Source organism: Protomyctophum bolini (genome assembly GCF_963924005.1).
Source record: "Protomyctophum bolini genome assembly, chromosome: 6".
NCBI lineage: Eukaryota > Metazoa > Chordata > Actinopteri > Myctophiformes > Myctophidae > Protomyctophum > Protomyctophum bolini.
This window is the reverse complement of record NC_137867.1, coordinates 26,461,459-26,475,912: the sequence shown is the minus strand read 5'-3', so window position 1 is coordinate 26,475,912 and position 14,454 is coordinate 26,461,459. Positions and strand designations below refer to the sequence as shown.

The 14,454-nt window shown below is 42.2% G+C and overlaps 1 protein-coding gene across 1 annotated transcript in view; it reads left to right on the top strand.

Moving 5' to 3' along the window:
- The window catches only part of nsmfb (NMDA receptor synaptonuclear signaling and neuronal migration factor b), a 44,978-nt gene extending 31,361 nt beyond the window's left edge, over window positions 1-13,617 (top strand). Inside the window, exons 10-16 of the mRNA XM_080765336.1 lie at window positions 605-688; window positions 2,355-2,388; window positions 6,312-6,382; window positions 6,728-6,807; window positions 7,592-7,694; window positions 10,882-10,957; window positions 11,599-13,617. Coding sequence (XP_080621462.1) covers window positions 605-688; window positions 2,355-2,388; window positions 6,312-6,382; window positions 6,728-6,807; window positions 7,592-7,694; window positions 10,882-10,957; window positions 11,599-11,696 — 546 coding nt within the window. The 3' untranslated portion in view covers window positions 11,697-13,617. The remainder of the gene's footprint in view (window positions 1-604; window positions 689-2,354; window positions 2,389-6,311; window positions 6,383-6,727; window positions 6,808-7,591; window positions 7,695-10,881; window positions 10,958-11,598) is intronic.
- The last annotated feature ends 837 nt before the right edge of the window (window positions 13,618-14,454 follow it).

Sequence of the window (14,454 nt, the reverse complement as noted above, 5' to 3'; positions counted from 1 at the left end):
TTCCCCTCCCATAAATGAATGCCCTACTTGATCATACTATACATTGTCACACAAAAGTAGCAAATAATGCCTGATCTACAAGCATATACAGTATGTAAATATTTTGCATATTTTTTTCTATTTCTTTAATTGGCACACGCACGCACACTCATCCAGAGTTTTATGCAATGATGGAATGATGACATTCTTGGCTTTATTGACCTCTATTTAGTTCAGATATTAAGCAAAGATATATCATAATAGGCTACAAGCTTCACTGTCATCGACATATTAATTAGTAAGAAATCTAAATATTGACATAACATTTATGCAAATTAGATTAAATTATATTTTTTGTTGAGCGAGTTCAAAAGAAAGAATCAATGCCTTTGTATGTATTTTTGTTGTTGTGAGACTAATATTGTTTGATAGCCATGTCTATTGTCAATTGTTGTTAATCTAATGATTTCTTTAGTCAACGACAACAAGCATAGTAGCCAAACATGCATCTAAAGATTTATAATGAGTTGTACTCAAGTCCACACCACCACCACCAACTATACTATACAAAGTGGTCAACGTTATAGTCAGAGTGATTTTAACTCATCATGGTTTCTCTCCTCAGTTGATATCTTCCAAGGTGCCAAAGGCTGAGTACATCCCCAACATCACTCGTCGAGATGACCCATCCGTCATTCCCATCCTCTATGTGAGGCTCAATTATTTTACTTTGAAAGGTTATAATTTTGTATTAAGCTTAAATCATAATCTGACAACCCAGGCCATTAGTATGATGTGTTGTCAGAGCAGGAAGAAGAGAGCAGAGAGAGAGGATGACGGGTAATACCGGCCCTAAGTAGAATCCAAACAGACATTGTGATTTCAATATATATCTTTTGCCAGAAATTAGTGCATTTCATTATCTGGAAAGAAAATAAGTGTTAAACTCCTACAAGTGTTGTGTAGACACTCAGCGCCGGGATTCCTTCAAAATAGGAGCTCTGGGGTGCCGGAAAGACATGGACGCTTTTATTCTGAAACCCAACCCCCAGAAACAACCCGGGGGAAAAACGGAGAAATAGTTTGCTTTACTTTGCTAGCTTACATTGCTATCATTTTAATTTATATCCAAAAAGCGTTCATATTATGAACGCTGACCAATTTCCTTGTCAGCTTGTCATCAATAATTGTGCCTAGATATTTGTAACTGGGTACAATATCTACAGTCTGTCCATTGACAACACTCTTCTGGGGGGATTGTGGGGAACGTCTAAAATCTATGCATAGCTCTTTTGTTTTAGAGACATTAAGCTGCAAGAACCAGGGTAGAAAGTCGTCTACCACTTGCCCGTGACAGTTCTCATCATTATCAAGCAGGCTGACGATGACCGAGTCGTCAGCGTACTTAATGATGAATCTGTTGTGGAAATGACTAACACAATCGTTGGTATAAAGAATGTAAAGAAAGGCAGATAAAACACAACCCTTGGGCGAGCCAGTAGAAGATGTCAGGAAGTTAGACAGTATCTCGTTAACCCTTACACGTTGAGATCTGTTAGTTAAGAAGTCAAGAATCCAGCCCGCCAGACAAGGATCTACACCAAAGGAGTTAACCAGTTTATCAACCAAGACATGGGGCTGTATGGTATTAAATGCTGAGGAAAAATCAATAAAGAGCAGCCTGGCATGGGTTTTACTACCTTCAAGGTGTTTGTGCAGGAGCTTAAGTAAGGTGGCAAGTGCATCTTGAACATCCCTTCCAGCCCTATACGCAGACTGGAGGGGGTCAAGTAGACGCTCAGTTTTTGCCACGAGTTCGGACTTGATTCGTTTTTCAAATTGTTTCATGATCAAGGAAGTTAGAGCAACAGGTCTGAAGTCATTGAGCGTTTGGGGCTTATTGCTCTTGGCCACCGGAACAGAGAGCGCCCTGGATTAGGAGAGACGAGGCATTCTTTCGACTTAGCCGCGCTAACAGCTAAGTCAACGAGAAGTCAACGAAAACGAGAGTCAACGAGAAGCTACGTAATAGTACACACGTCCAATGCATCCCTCGAAGCGGTTATGAAAGTACTAGCTATAAAGACACATCACACATACTTTTTAAGTCAAGTATGTGTGAATATATTAGAAACAAACAAAACCATGGATGTCAGAAATCTTTTTAAATAAATATAATTAAGCCAGGAACATAAGTTGATTTAATCAGTGTTTGTATATGAACACTAATGATGATGATGTGTGATAAATCTATGCCTTTTTATTTACAATGCTCTCAGTAGCTATTTAATACTAGATCCTGACCTATAGTGTACTGTGTACACATTACAATTAAGTTACATTTACAGATTTCTCTGTTTATTTTGTTCTTACAGGACCACGAACATGCCACATTTGATGACATCCTTGGTGAGTATGATATACATGTACTGTATGTGCATGTGTTAGTGTAGTATTGTATGTACATATTTTGTTGAAGAATTCAAAATCCAAAGTGAAAACAACAGAATAAGAGGAAGCTTGTCAATGCTTGGGACAATAAGTGTGTGTGTGTGTGTGTGTGTGTGTGTGTGTGTGTGTGTGTGTGTGTGTGTGTGTGTGTGTGTGTGTGTGTGTGTGTGTGTGTGTGTGTGTGTGTGTGTGTGTGTGTGTGTGTGTGTGTGTGTGTGTGTGTGTGTGTGTGTGTGTGTGCACGCCGGCTGCATGCAGAGAGCAGTGAGATGAGCCAGCTTACTGTCTTAAACATATAACCACGCACACACCCGTTGTAACTGCCACCGCTAATGCAGTAGGGTTCTGACATGTTTTGGACACTTTTGGTGCAGATGTGCCTTATCGCCACGCTAAAATCAGCCTTTAAACAAGCTCTGAACAGTGGCCGCGTCTACAAACAACGCTCGAATGTCTACGACCCCAGTCCACCACAACCTGTCGGTGATACCACCGTTGACTTCGAGCAGTATGTACGACCACTATCGGACCGTGAATGGACCACCTTTCAGCAGCATGAAAGAGCGTACCGAGGGACACTGGACACCAAACTGCTGCAAGAAAGAACTAACTTCGCCGTCACCCCGGGCGGGGCTGAGAAATGGAGCAGGCTGATCTCTGTCCTAGTCGGCGTTTTCTTCGAGAATGGAATATTCTCCACAATGCAGCGAAATGGACGCCCATACGGATACCCGCTCTTAAAATATGCCGCTAGAATTCTGAAGAAGTTCCCCCTATGTGACGACTACCCAGTGGATATTACGGCTGACGCGATCATAATCTGGATTGAGGCGCAACTATGTTTTATCCGTGAAAGGATACAACCTGCGCTCCGTGCCACTGGGACTCAAACACAACGGCAGCAGAAAAAAGTTTCCAGAAACAAACTGGCATACCTTTGGCAACATCGTAAGTCAAAAGCAATTGATATTATCATGAACAACAGCTGTTTCCCTGAACCACCGCCCGCTGTTAGTAATACAGACACTGTACATGATTATTATAAGGCTAAATATCAAGACGCACCCACCGCTATGCCCCTGGCCACGCCCCCATGGCATGACGTCATTGAAAATATAGAACCAGGTTATCTCCCAGATACCAGCAGGTTCACAGCAGAGGAGGTAGATACAGTTCTCATTTCCCTTCCTAACAACAAAGCCAGTGGCTCTGATGGAGTAACATATGAGACTCTGAGAGCTACTAGACCTATGTCAACACAAAACCTTACAGATATTTTTAATACCTGCCTAATTAATGAGAGAGTGCCTGACTCCTGGAAAGGTGCCCTCATTTACAGGACACCAAAAAAAGACAATAATCCAGATGACCCGTCCACCTGGCGTGACATCTCCTGTCTCCCCAACATATACAAAGTCTTTATGAAGTGCCTGCTTGCCCGCATCCTACCCTGGCTGGTAGACACAGGAACACTCTCCCCACATCAGAAAGCCTATATCAATAGACAGGGAATGCATGAATGCTGGTGATGCTGAATGCATTGGAGGAAATACATCTACCTCAGCCTTTTGTGAATATTATTTCCAATGTGTACCAAGACTCGTTTCTCCAGGTCATCTGTGGGAAGCAGCTCACAGACCCAATTTCCCTCAAGGTGGGGATAAAAACAGGCTGTCCATGGAGTGCTGTACATTTCATTCTACCCCTTAGCCAATGGATGAAATGGATCCATCAGTGCGCTCCGCCACACGTCCGGTCCCCAAACCCCGTCCAGGGATATGCTGACGACGTGCAGGTGTCATCAAGGGAGGAGGACGTCATCACCAACATGCTGGCACGCACCGATGAATTCCTCCACTGGTCCGGGCTGGAGGTGAAACACACAAAATGTGCCATGCTCCACGAACGCCGCAGCGGCGGCAACCGTTGGTACAAGGCCAAGAAAGACAAGCCTCCCTCCTTCCTAATTATGGGACAACCCATCAGGGTTGTCCGTAATCAGGCCCGTAATGAGACGTACCCATACCTGGGCCATAAGTTCAACATCGCTGGTGAGTGGGGGGAGCAAGTCGAGGAGCTCACTAGAGAGTTTCACTGTCGACTCGACCTGATCGATCTGTCCCCCCTCCCTATAGTCATGAAGCTCGAGGCTGTGAGAGAAGTGGCCCTGGCGAAGATACAACACCTATTTGCCAATGTACACATGCATCCCACAACATGCACTGAGAGACATGACAAATAGAACTGTCCAGCTGGCCAGAAAATGGGTTGGCCTAAACTCACACTCCACACGAGACATACTCTTCCTTTCATATGGCGAAGGGGGGCTGGGGGTCCCAAATGTAGAGTGGACTTATGCAGCAACACGGCTGAGCCACCTACTGCACATGCTCAATAATGATGATGGCACCGTCAGAGAAATGGCCAGGGCATCACTCCTACTAGACCTGCGCAGGAGGAAGGTACCCCTGGCTGCTGCAGTCCAGAATAACTTCCTAGGCTTTAGGAGGAAAGACTCTGGGAAACTGGACTCACAAGCCAAGGGCTTCGGGGTCTGGTCTGATTGACCAGATCTCAACGACCTTTGCCATCGGACAGGAGTCCAGCTAAAATGGGCAAAAAACAACGAAAATGTGCCCATCTCAGATGGATTAATTACAGACTCCAGCGTGGTAGTGAAGGCTACCCTCACCCACCAGGGAGGGGACACTAGACTACAGGAAGAAACGGCAAGAAGGGTTCTGCTTAGCACGAAACAGACTGAAGCCAAAGAACATTGGCGTGGCCTTCGACTGCAGGGAAAGTTGGCCTGTGTTGATTCAGCTGATCACTCTGTTTCACATTCGATGTACAAAAATGCTGCTATTGGGGAGGATGTTTTAAAATTTACCATCAAAGCAAGACTACAAGTATTACCAACCATGTACAATCTGTCAATCTGGTATCCCGACACCCACACTCCACTCTGTATAAACCATCATGATTCTGAACAACACCTAGAATCCATTGCACACATAACAAATGGATGTAGTGCATACAAAAACGTATATATTGCTCGCCACGACCGGATTGTTGACCTAGTGTCTGATGCAGTTCGAAAGCATGTGCCATCTAGTGCAGCAATGTATAAAGACTCAAGAGTGTTACCAGATTGGTTTAGCTGTGCATGCGATGTCTTTGCTAACATCCCGAATACACCTGATGTTGTCTTTGTTGACACCAGACACAAGGAGGTCCTGATTCTGGAGGTGGGCTGTGTCTTTGATTTGTACATGGACCAGGCATTCCAAGATAAATATTAGTATCAACCATTACTTGGAAGCATAACAAACTTGGGGTATCGCTGTAGATTTGCCATACTGATATTCGGAAGCCTGGGCCATGTGCATAAACTGACCATGAGTGGCCTAAGAATAGCTGGCATGACAAAAAGCAAAGCCAAACAACTTGCCAAATACTGTTCTGTCTCGTCTGTTATAGGCAGTTTGTCTGTGTGGAGAAGGAGGTGCCATGTGTATCCTTAAGTGAACATGAACTGTCAACCCCGTTATATTTGTTTCCTTGTAAAATGAATTGTAATTTGTGGATTCAAATAAATAAATCGAAATGTGTGTGTGTGTGTGTGTGTGTGTGTGTGTGTGTGTGTGTGTGTGTGTGTGTGTGTGTGTGTGTGTGTGTGTGTGTGTGTGTGTGTGTGTGTGTGTGTGTGTGTGTGTGTGCGTGTGCGTGTGCGCGTGCGTGTGCGTGTGCGATCTCACCTCTGTCCCCAGAGGACTCAGCTTTCTCCTTCATTATGATGTGGACGGTTGGGGAACTTCTCACGCCTTTATCTCTCTCTCTCCCTCCCTCCATTTTTTGTGTTTTATTTTCATGCCTCTTAGAGGAGATTGAGAAGAAGCTGACTGCATACCGAAAAGGCTGTAGGATCTGGAACATGCTCATTTTTTGTCAGGTGGGTGTGAGAGTTAGGTACATGTTGTTCAAATTGATGAATGTAAAACTTGAATTATTCTATTGCTATTATTATCTAAAATTAATCTGCCTCTCTCCATCACATATGGGTCAATTACAGGGTAATGTGACTATGTAATGTAATTATTACTGAAATAATTTCAATCATGCCAAAGTTGAAATTATGTAGGCCTATGAGCAAGCATTCCATTGCTTGTTCATACAGTAGCACAGCGAAAACTCTAACTTTAAATTATAAATGTGTGCAGGATTTTGTTGAAAATGTTAATAATGGCACAGCAAATCATTGTATAATAATAATAATAATAAGGAAATGCTTCCCCAGGGAGGTCCAGGGCATCTGTACCTACTGAAGAACAAAGTCGCCACATTTGCCAAGGTTGAAAAGGAAGAAGACATGATTCAGTAAGATTTGTTCACTTCTATATCCTAAATGAATAAAGAGTTTCTCTGCACTCATCCAGGCCTGTAACATAAGCCCCTGCAGGTTGCCTTAAATAATAACCTGCTTTTTACTCTTAAAACCAAACCAAACTATTAAATAAGGCTGACATGTGTCCACATGAACCATTACAATTGTCAATAATATTGTCTCCCTCCAATTCCTTCCTAACTAACAATAATCAACTAATTACCGGTATTAATTATTGAGGGGCGATATCCCCTCCTATGTCCAGCTTTTGGTGTGTGTGTGTGTGTGTGTGTGTGTGTGTGTGTGTGTGTGTGTGTGTGTGTGTGTGTGCGTGTGTGTGTGTGTGTGTGTGTGTGTGTGTGTGTGTGTATTGTAGTGTGATTGGCCGGAATGAGATGATGTATGATGATGTACGATGATAACAGCGGCCCTCACATCACACGGGTGTGTGATTTTTATTAATTAATTAATTAACTAACTAACTAACTAATAATGCTAACTACTTCCTGGCAGTGTCAAAGTAGATGGAATGACACCACAAAGTACAGTAATCTACTTTTGAAAACAATGTAGATGGTTTGACTAACCAAGACAGTCGCAATCTAAATGAGGTCAGCAGAACAAAATGTCTACTACAGTATGAACATTTTTACTTTTGTCGACATACGGAAATGGTCTGGTCATTTCCTCACTCTCTCTCTCTCTCTCTGTACCAACCCGCACCCCTTCATGTGTCTTTCTTCTGTCTCTCTCCCTCTCTTTCTGCTGTATGATCAGGTTCTGGAAAAGGCTTAGTCGACTGATGAGCAAGCTCAACCCAGAGCCCAACCTCATTCACATCATGGGTTGCTATGTGTTGGGGAGTGCTAATGGAGAGAAGGTATGGATAGTCAATGTCTGTCTGTCTGTCTGTCTGTCTGTCTGTCTGTCTGTCTGTCTGTCTGTCTGTCTGTCTGTCTGTCTGTCTGTCTGTCTGTCTGTCACACATTAGCTGTGCAGGCACATTCATTCATGTGTGCAAATGGGCAAACTCTCAGGTACATTTTGTTACACACACACACACACACACACACACACAGACAGACAGACAGACAGACAGACAGACAGACAGACAGACAGACAGACAGACAGACAGACAGACAGCTCTGCAATGCAAACACGTGCTCTTACAACCATATTGACATGTACTGTATACACACTGAAACATTCTCTCTCTCTCTCTCTCTCTCTCTCTCTCTCTCTCTCTTTCTTTCTCACTTGTGCGTGCGTGTACTTGTATTACTAAACCTTTGAGGGAGTGAAGGGTAAATTAGTAACTGTAATGGACTATTACTACAAAAATACGGGCATTTTATTTTGAAGTTTCACTCTGAAACCGAAAGCTGGGTTTTTCAGAACGTCACATCCCAGGGTATGTAGCTCTGCTACATCACACAAACTTGTGGATTATTTCTAAACTATAATGTTTTCAGATACATATTTTAGTGTGTTGATTAAGTTTAAAATGAGTAATACCCTGTCTGGATGTCATCTTGAATGAAATAAAAAAATGAGTAGTTCTGTTCTGTAATCAACATCAGCTGTGTTAAGAGGACGCGCAGTGATGGGAATAAAACAGGTGAATGAAATCAAGCTTAATTTTTATTCATGCAGGACTCGTCACGTCATCACGCATCACGTTTTCGTTCAATTTAATTTGGATTTGTATGGACTTTTGATATAAAATACACAAAATGTATGCCTCAGATACCACAGATATGGTCTAAAAGTGTGAAAAACGTATTTTTTATTTCACTAGGTCTTTAAATGATTGCTAGAGAGCTAATCTTTATGAGTACAAGAGTGATTTTGCAGCATTTAGAACATTAATTGTGTGCAGCTTCTGTTGCATGTTGTAGTAGCCAATATAGTAATTGGCCTCCCAACACCCACACTTTGTAGATTGGCAGTCATGCGTTCACATCATATGCACTCACTTACCCCTCACTGGCGGTACCATCACCACTGCCATGACCGCTCCACCCCCACAGAGACTGACACGCACGCACGCACACACACGCACGCACGCACGCACGCACACACACACACACACACACACACACACACACACACACACACACACACACACACACACACACACAAAAACAACTAAAATATTCATGCTATTCATACTCATAGTAAGCAACTGCATATACCATACCACTGAATTCACTCACTCAAGCTTTGCACACTGTAATATTAGCCATTCAAGTAGAGCTCAATACCACACAGCACACACGGCTGTAATAACATAATGTACCACACTGGCAATGTTTTCTTCAGCCTCTCAGTCCTTACAACAAGTCAAGTCCAACATTAGTTCGATGCCAGAGAAATTCAAAGTGTGTTGGAGAAAATGCATACAGAACTCGGTAATCTGTAAAAATGGTGCCAGCTTGAATAGTGGGCACACTTTTGCAGATGGGTTCCCAGATTTCAACAAATACTGTACATTTGCCTTTTGTTTGAGCTTTACTCACATTTACTACAGTTCTACCAACTCTTTACATTGCTTACCATCATAGACCCTGTTACTAAGGGTGCTTGGGAGCCCGAGCACTTGAGAGAAATGCTGAGCACCCCCTTGATCTGCTGAAATGTGCATTTGGCGAGGGGGCACGGTTTGGGTTTAGCACCCAAGTTTAGCACCCATGGGCACAAGCATAAATCCGCACCTCTGCTCAGCACAGACAACTACTATAAACACAATCCAAGCCATCCACAACATATCTCGAGGAAAGCTATTATTACCATCTGGGCCATCCACAAGAAACACAAGATTTAATTAAATATAAAACAATATTTTTGGTACTTTCTTTTCGCTTCTGTTGCTAGCCTCCACAGGTCTCCCATTATAGAAACAGCCTACATGATAATCCGTGGTACACGTGCACAGGGTTATTAATGGTTTTTCTGCTCAAAATGTGATGAAGTACCATGTTTGAGACCTTATAAAACATTAATCTGAGCTTGTGCTAAGGAAGTTAATCGTCCATGCGTTGGTACACAGCCTAGAGTGAGGCTAGACTACAGATATGGAGAGATATCACTTCCGGGTCGGGCGGATGTGTCTCTTCTTCTTTGCTTATGTCGCGCATTTCAGTGGCACCGGTTCTTGCCTGGTTTCTCATCAGGACCACTATGGCCAGATATGATTTAATGTAACGCAATATTCCTCTTTGAAGGTTGTTCTTGTCTCCAATCCTCTCAAAGTATCTCCAGTGACCCACTTTTGCCCCTGAGCCCTGACCCACTGTTTGACAAACATTGCTTTAGGATGTCATTATTTGCTCCGACATGGTCATCTCAGTGATTTATCCTGCTGGCCGGGAGGTTGGAGGTTCTAGTCACTGGAAAAATAGATGAACAGATGAAGATGATGGGGAAAACAGATGAACAGATGAAGATGATGGGGAAAACAGATGAACAGAATTTCACAGTCCCCAGTGCACTACTGTACCTGTACAGCTCCCCCTGTAAGCGCAGCTGGGTAGGCAGGAGAGCTTGAGTCATCCCACACTATTAATAGCCTGAGGGAGCGAGCCAGAGCATTTTTTTGAAGATGATCACGCGTCATATCCACTGTGACTATTGTCACCAACCACTCACACTATATACACTACATCTATCTATAGGCTGGTTGTTGCAATACAATCTTGTTTCCGGTGCACTCACTTTAATTTCGACGCCGATTTAGACAGGTCACTCTGTTTGGATGAGCTGCAGTGTTAGCCTACTATTGAGCTGCAGTGAAATGTTGAAATTAAAGGCAAATGTTCTATCCTGATTCTATCCAATTAGCCCACTGTCAATTTGGCGTGACAAATGGAGTGCCACCCACATGCCGCATACACAACTGCTCATACTTTTAAATGACACATTAACCTTTCCATTTATATTCAGCTGTGCCCTTTGCTCTATAAAGCTCTTGTATAAATAAATAATAAGTTGTGTTTGTGTAAAGTGATGTTATTTTGAAAGGGGATGTGCTCTCTCTCGCCCCCTTCCTTCCTCCACCCTCCCTGCAGTTGACCCAGAATCTTAAGAAGTTGATGAGACCCCACTCAGTGGAGTTCAAGTCCCCGCTGGAGCTTTCTGCACAAGGTGAGGGCATCACACACACCCAAGGAGCTACCCATGTAGTCATGTTTCAATGTGCCTGTGCGCGCGCACGCCGCACGCGCTGTAGTATAAGCATTGATTTTCTACGATGTAATGTTAATGGCTGGCATTAATCAACGATAGCTAGCTTGACACATAGACAGTACACGAGGGTATTTATGCAAACACACATGAGAACCCCTGCATGTACCCCTCATCAGTCACCTGCTTGACATGTATTGATGCCATGTTAATTATTTTCCAATTAAAATCTTATTGCCTCTGAATGTTTATCCCCTCTGTTGGATCACTTCTATCTCTCTCTCTCTCTCTCACTTTGTACCCCCACTAATGCTTGCTAATGATAGTGTAGTGTCTAGGAACACTGATCAAACAGTTGTAATTTAGTGGTACAGTATATACAGTAGGCCCAACTCATCTCATCTAACCTCGACATTCCCTTGCGTCTCATTTTGTCTATCATTCCATCCCTTTCCGATCTGATCCTATCTCATGATGATCCATCATCTCCGATCATCTCGTCCCATCCCATCCTATCTTTATTTCTTATCCATCCATCTATATGGTGAATAGATGAGCACCTTTTGGCGCTTATTGTCCTTTCTTTCCTCCTACTCTCGTAGGCAAGGAGATGATCGAGATGTACTTTGACTTCCGTCTGTTCCGTCTGTGGAAAAGCCGCCAGCACTCCAAAATGTTCGACTACGACGACCTCTTGTGACGGCATCATTCTCAGTTAGCCTATTGGCTGGTTATCCTATGGCTGAGCCTATGGTGACAGGGCATTGGTTGGGACGCCCCACCCCCTCTAGAGGCTCTGTAGAGCGTGCTGTATTAGGAGTCGCAGCTTTAGAGTCCTGGTGTGGTGTTTTTGCTTTTCTTTTCTACCAGCTCCTCTCAAGCCCCGTGCAGGGTGGAAGGACACAGTGGCGGTTTGAGCTACTATCAGGCGTTTTGAGGACTTTAGCCTCCCCAATCCATTGCTGTCCACAGGTGCAACACAGATTCTTGTAATTCTGTAGCCTAATTGTGTCTGGGGTCAGGGTCACCCACTAGAGTTGCATACTGTAGATCTCTGAGCTGAGCGAGGAGAATGAAGAGTGACTGAGAAGTGGAGGAATTCTCTTCATCTCTTTATGGGGGCAGAGACCTGCAATCTGCTTTGTTTATCTGCCCCCCTCGTGGTCTACTTGTCGAAGGCATGAGGAGTTTTTCTTGACAGGTGTGGGACTGTGGGACAGTCAATTGAGTGCGTACTGCAGTAATAAGTTATGTCTGGTGCATTAATAACTTCCAGCTTTCTTTATCTACATACACAGAATATATATTTAAGTAGTAGTCGTATTATTTTTGATTCAAGCTATATCTATATAAAATGCTCCCCCCAACTAATCATGCTAGTATTTCATATTGTGGACTGTTGGATTAACTCAGGTTATTTCTATCCCTCTATCCTGTGTGTGTGATAGTATGGATTCCATCACTGCTCATAATACAGTGTACTGTAGTTCTGAACTAAAAAGCCTTCATATAACAGGAGATATCCCATAGAGCCATGGTAGTAGGATGCTAGGGAGTCAGGGACATAAATGTGTGAATAAACACTCTTTTTTTTTTTTACAGTAAATTATCATAGTCAACTGTAGCTTATACAAAGAGTGTACTATCTACAAACCATTGTACACATGCATGTTTCTTAGCAGGTGACTATACAGTAGAATCTTTTCCATTGTGCACACAACCTGGTGAACCAGCACCAGCAAGTATTGGCTCCCAGGTGTTTCCCCTTTTTCTGTGAGTGAGTCCCCAGAGAGTGTGAGCTTGTGTACTTTATAAGTGTGCGTCGACGTAGCTTACATGCATCCTTGCACACTGTTTTGAAGTTGCAGATGGAATCCCAGGAGTCAAGTAGTCTAGTCTAAGTCTAGATTGCCTTTATCCAGCAGCAATGTCTCTTTTACAGCATATAACTTTAATCATGTAACATATATATTAGTGCACTAGTTAACCATTTTCAACCTGCTGTCCCTATTTGGGCATGTCATTATACGGTGAACATGTTTTTAAATTGTCAAAATGATACATTATGTTAAATGTGTTGCTCCCCTATTTTGCTATTCATCATACAACAAAGTATGTAGGGCTTAAGTGTACTGGAATAAGGCGATGATTAGGTGTATGTTTGTACTGTACGGTATATCTACACTATTGTTTGTTCTTACATTGCTGTTGCGTGGGCTATTCATTTGTGACATATGTTCTTTGCATTAGTGTGTTAAATGCTAAATCAAAAGGAAAGAGGAGCTATTTAATTTTTGGCAACATATCATATCACACAAGAAATGTAATAATTATTGAAGAACAACATCTATCATGACATCTTTGAGGACCCCTGTCAGTCCAAAGCCCTTGGTATCTTACTAACCTTTTATTACTATTCATTGCCACTCTTAGGAATCAGCTTACGGGATTTATTCCTTTTTAACATTAATTTGACCAGGTTATTAAGAACACATTGTTATTAGATGCCTAATATACTTAATGCATGTAGGCCTACTGTATGAGAACACATTGTTCACGAAGGGTTTAATTTTAAAATGAGGTATCCCATGAAAGATATGAACAATGTCAAAATATGTATGGCGTAGAAGTGAGAGGATCACAGTTCATTGTTATCTATCCGACCTCTGCATTATATGGGTTGATTTGTGAGGAAATCTGGGTAAATCTGTAAATATGCAAAGGTTTATATAGCATATCATTGTTCTATCCAAAATGGGACACAGACAAACTCAAAGTCACAGTAGAAGCTCATGGTTTTCTGTCAAATCTGTTCGGGGTTGTCATATTTTTGTCGGAAATCTTGAGTAATTTGAAATCTCTATGCTGTTACTCCTGGAACCCTGAAACATATGTTGGCATCATCCAAGTTTAAGGTTTTCTTTTTTACCCTTTACATTTCTCCGTTGTCATTTGGAAACCTGCTCCCAAATGTTTACAAACATATGTTACTGTAGATGACAATCAGGGGATTCATGTGAAGAGATGGGACAAAGCATTTAAGCATGTTCAACTAGTCAATGACAACTCATTTAGCATTATTAAATCAGAGTCAATTCTAATAACAAAAGCCTGTTTGGAGACAGAATTTGGTTGAGCACCTCCCATATATTTTTGTTTATTGTTTTGGAGTGAATCCTATCACTGGGGAAAAGAACACAAGTAGGATTGTTATTAACACACATATATAATTATTTGGCCCATTTTCATATTTAAATGTAGCCTATCATTTTACTTTATAAGAAGTTTATTAAGATGTATGCTATTATCAATTATGATACCTTAACATAGTGAATGTCTTAAATACTGCATCTATTGGCTTTCCAAAACGCCATTGTGCCATCCTTTCTATTGTTTGTGTTGTGTAATGTTGTTTCTGTTAATGTATTGTGCTTTGTGGCCCAAAGAATTTGTATATT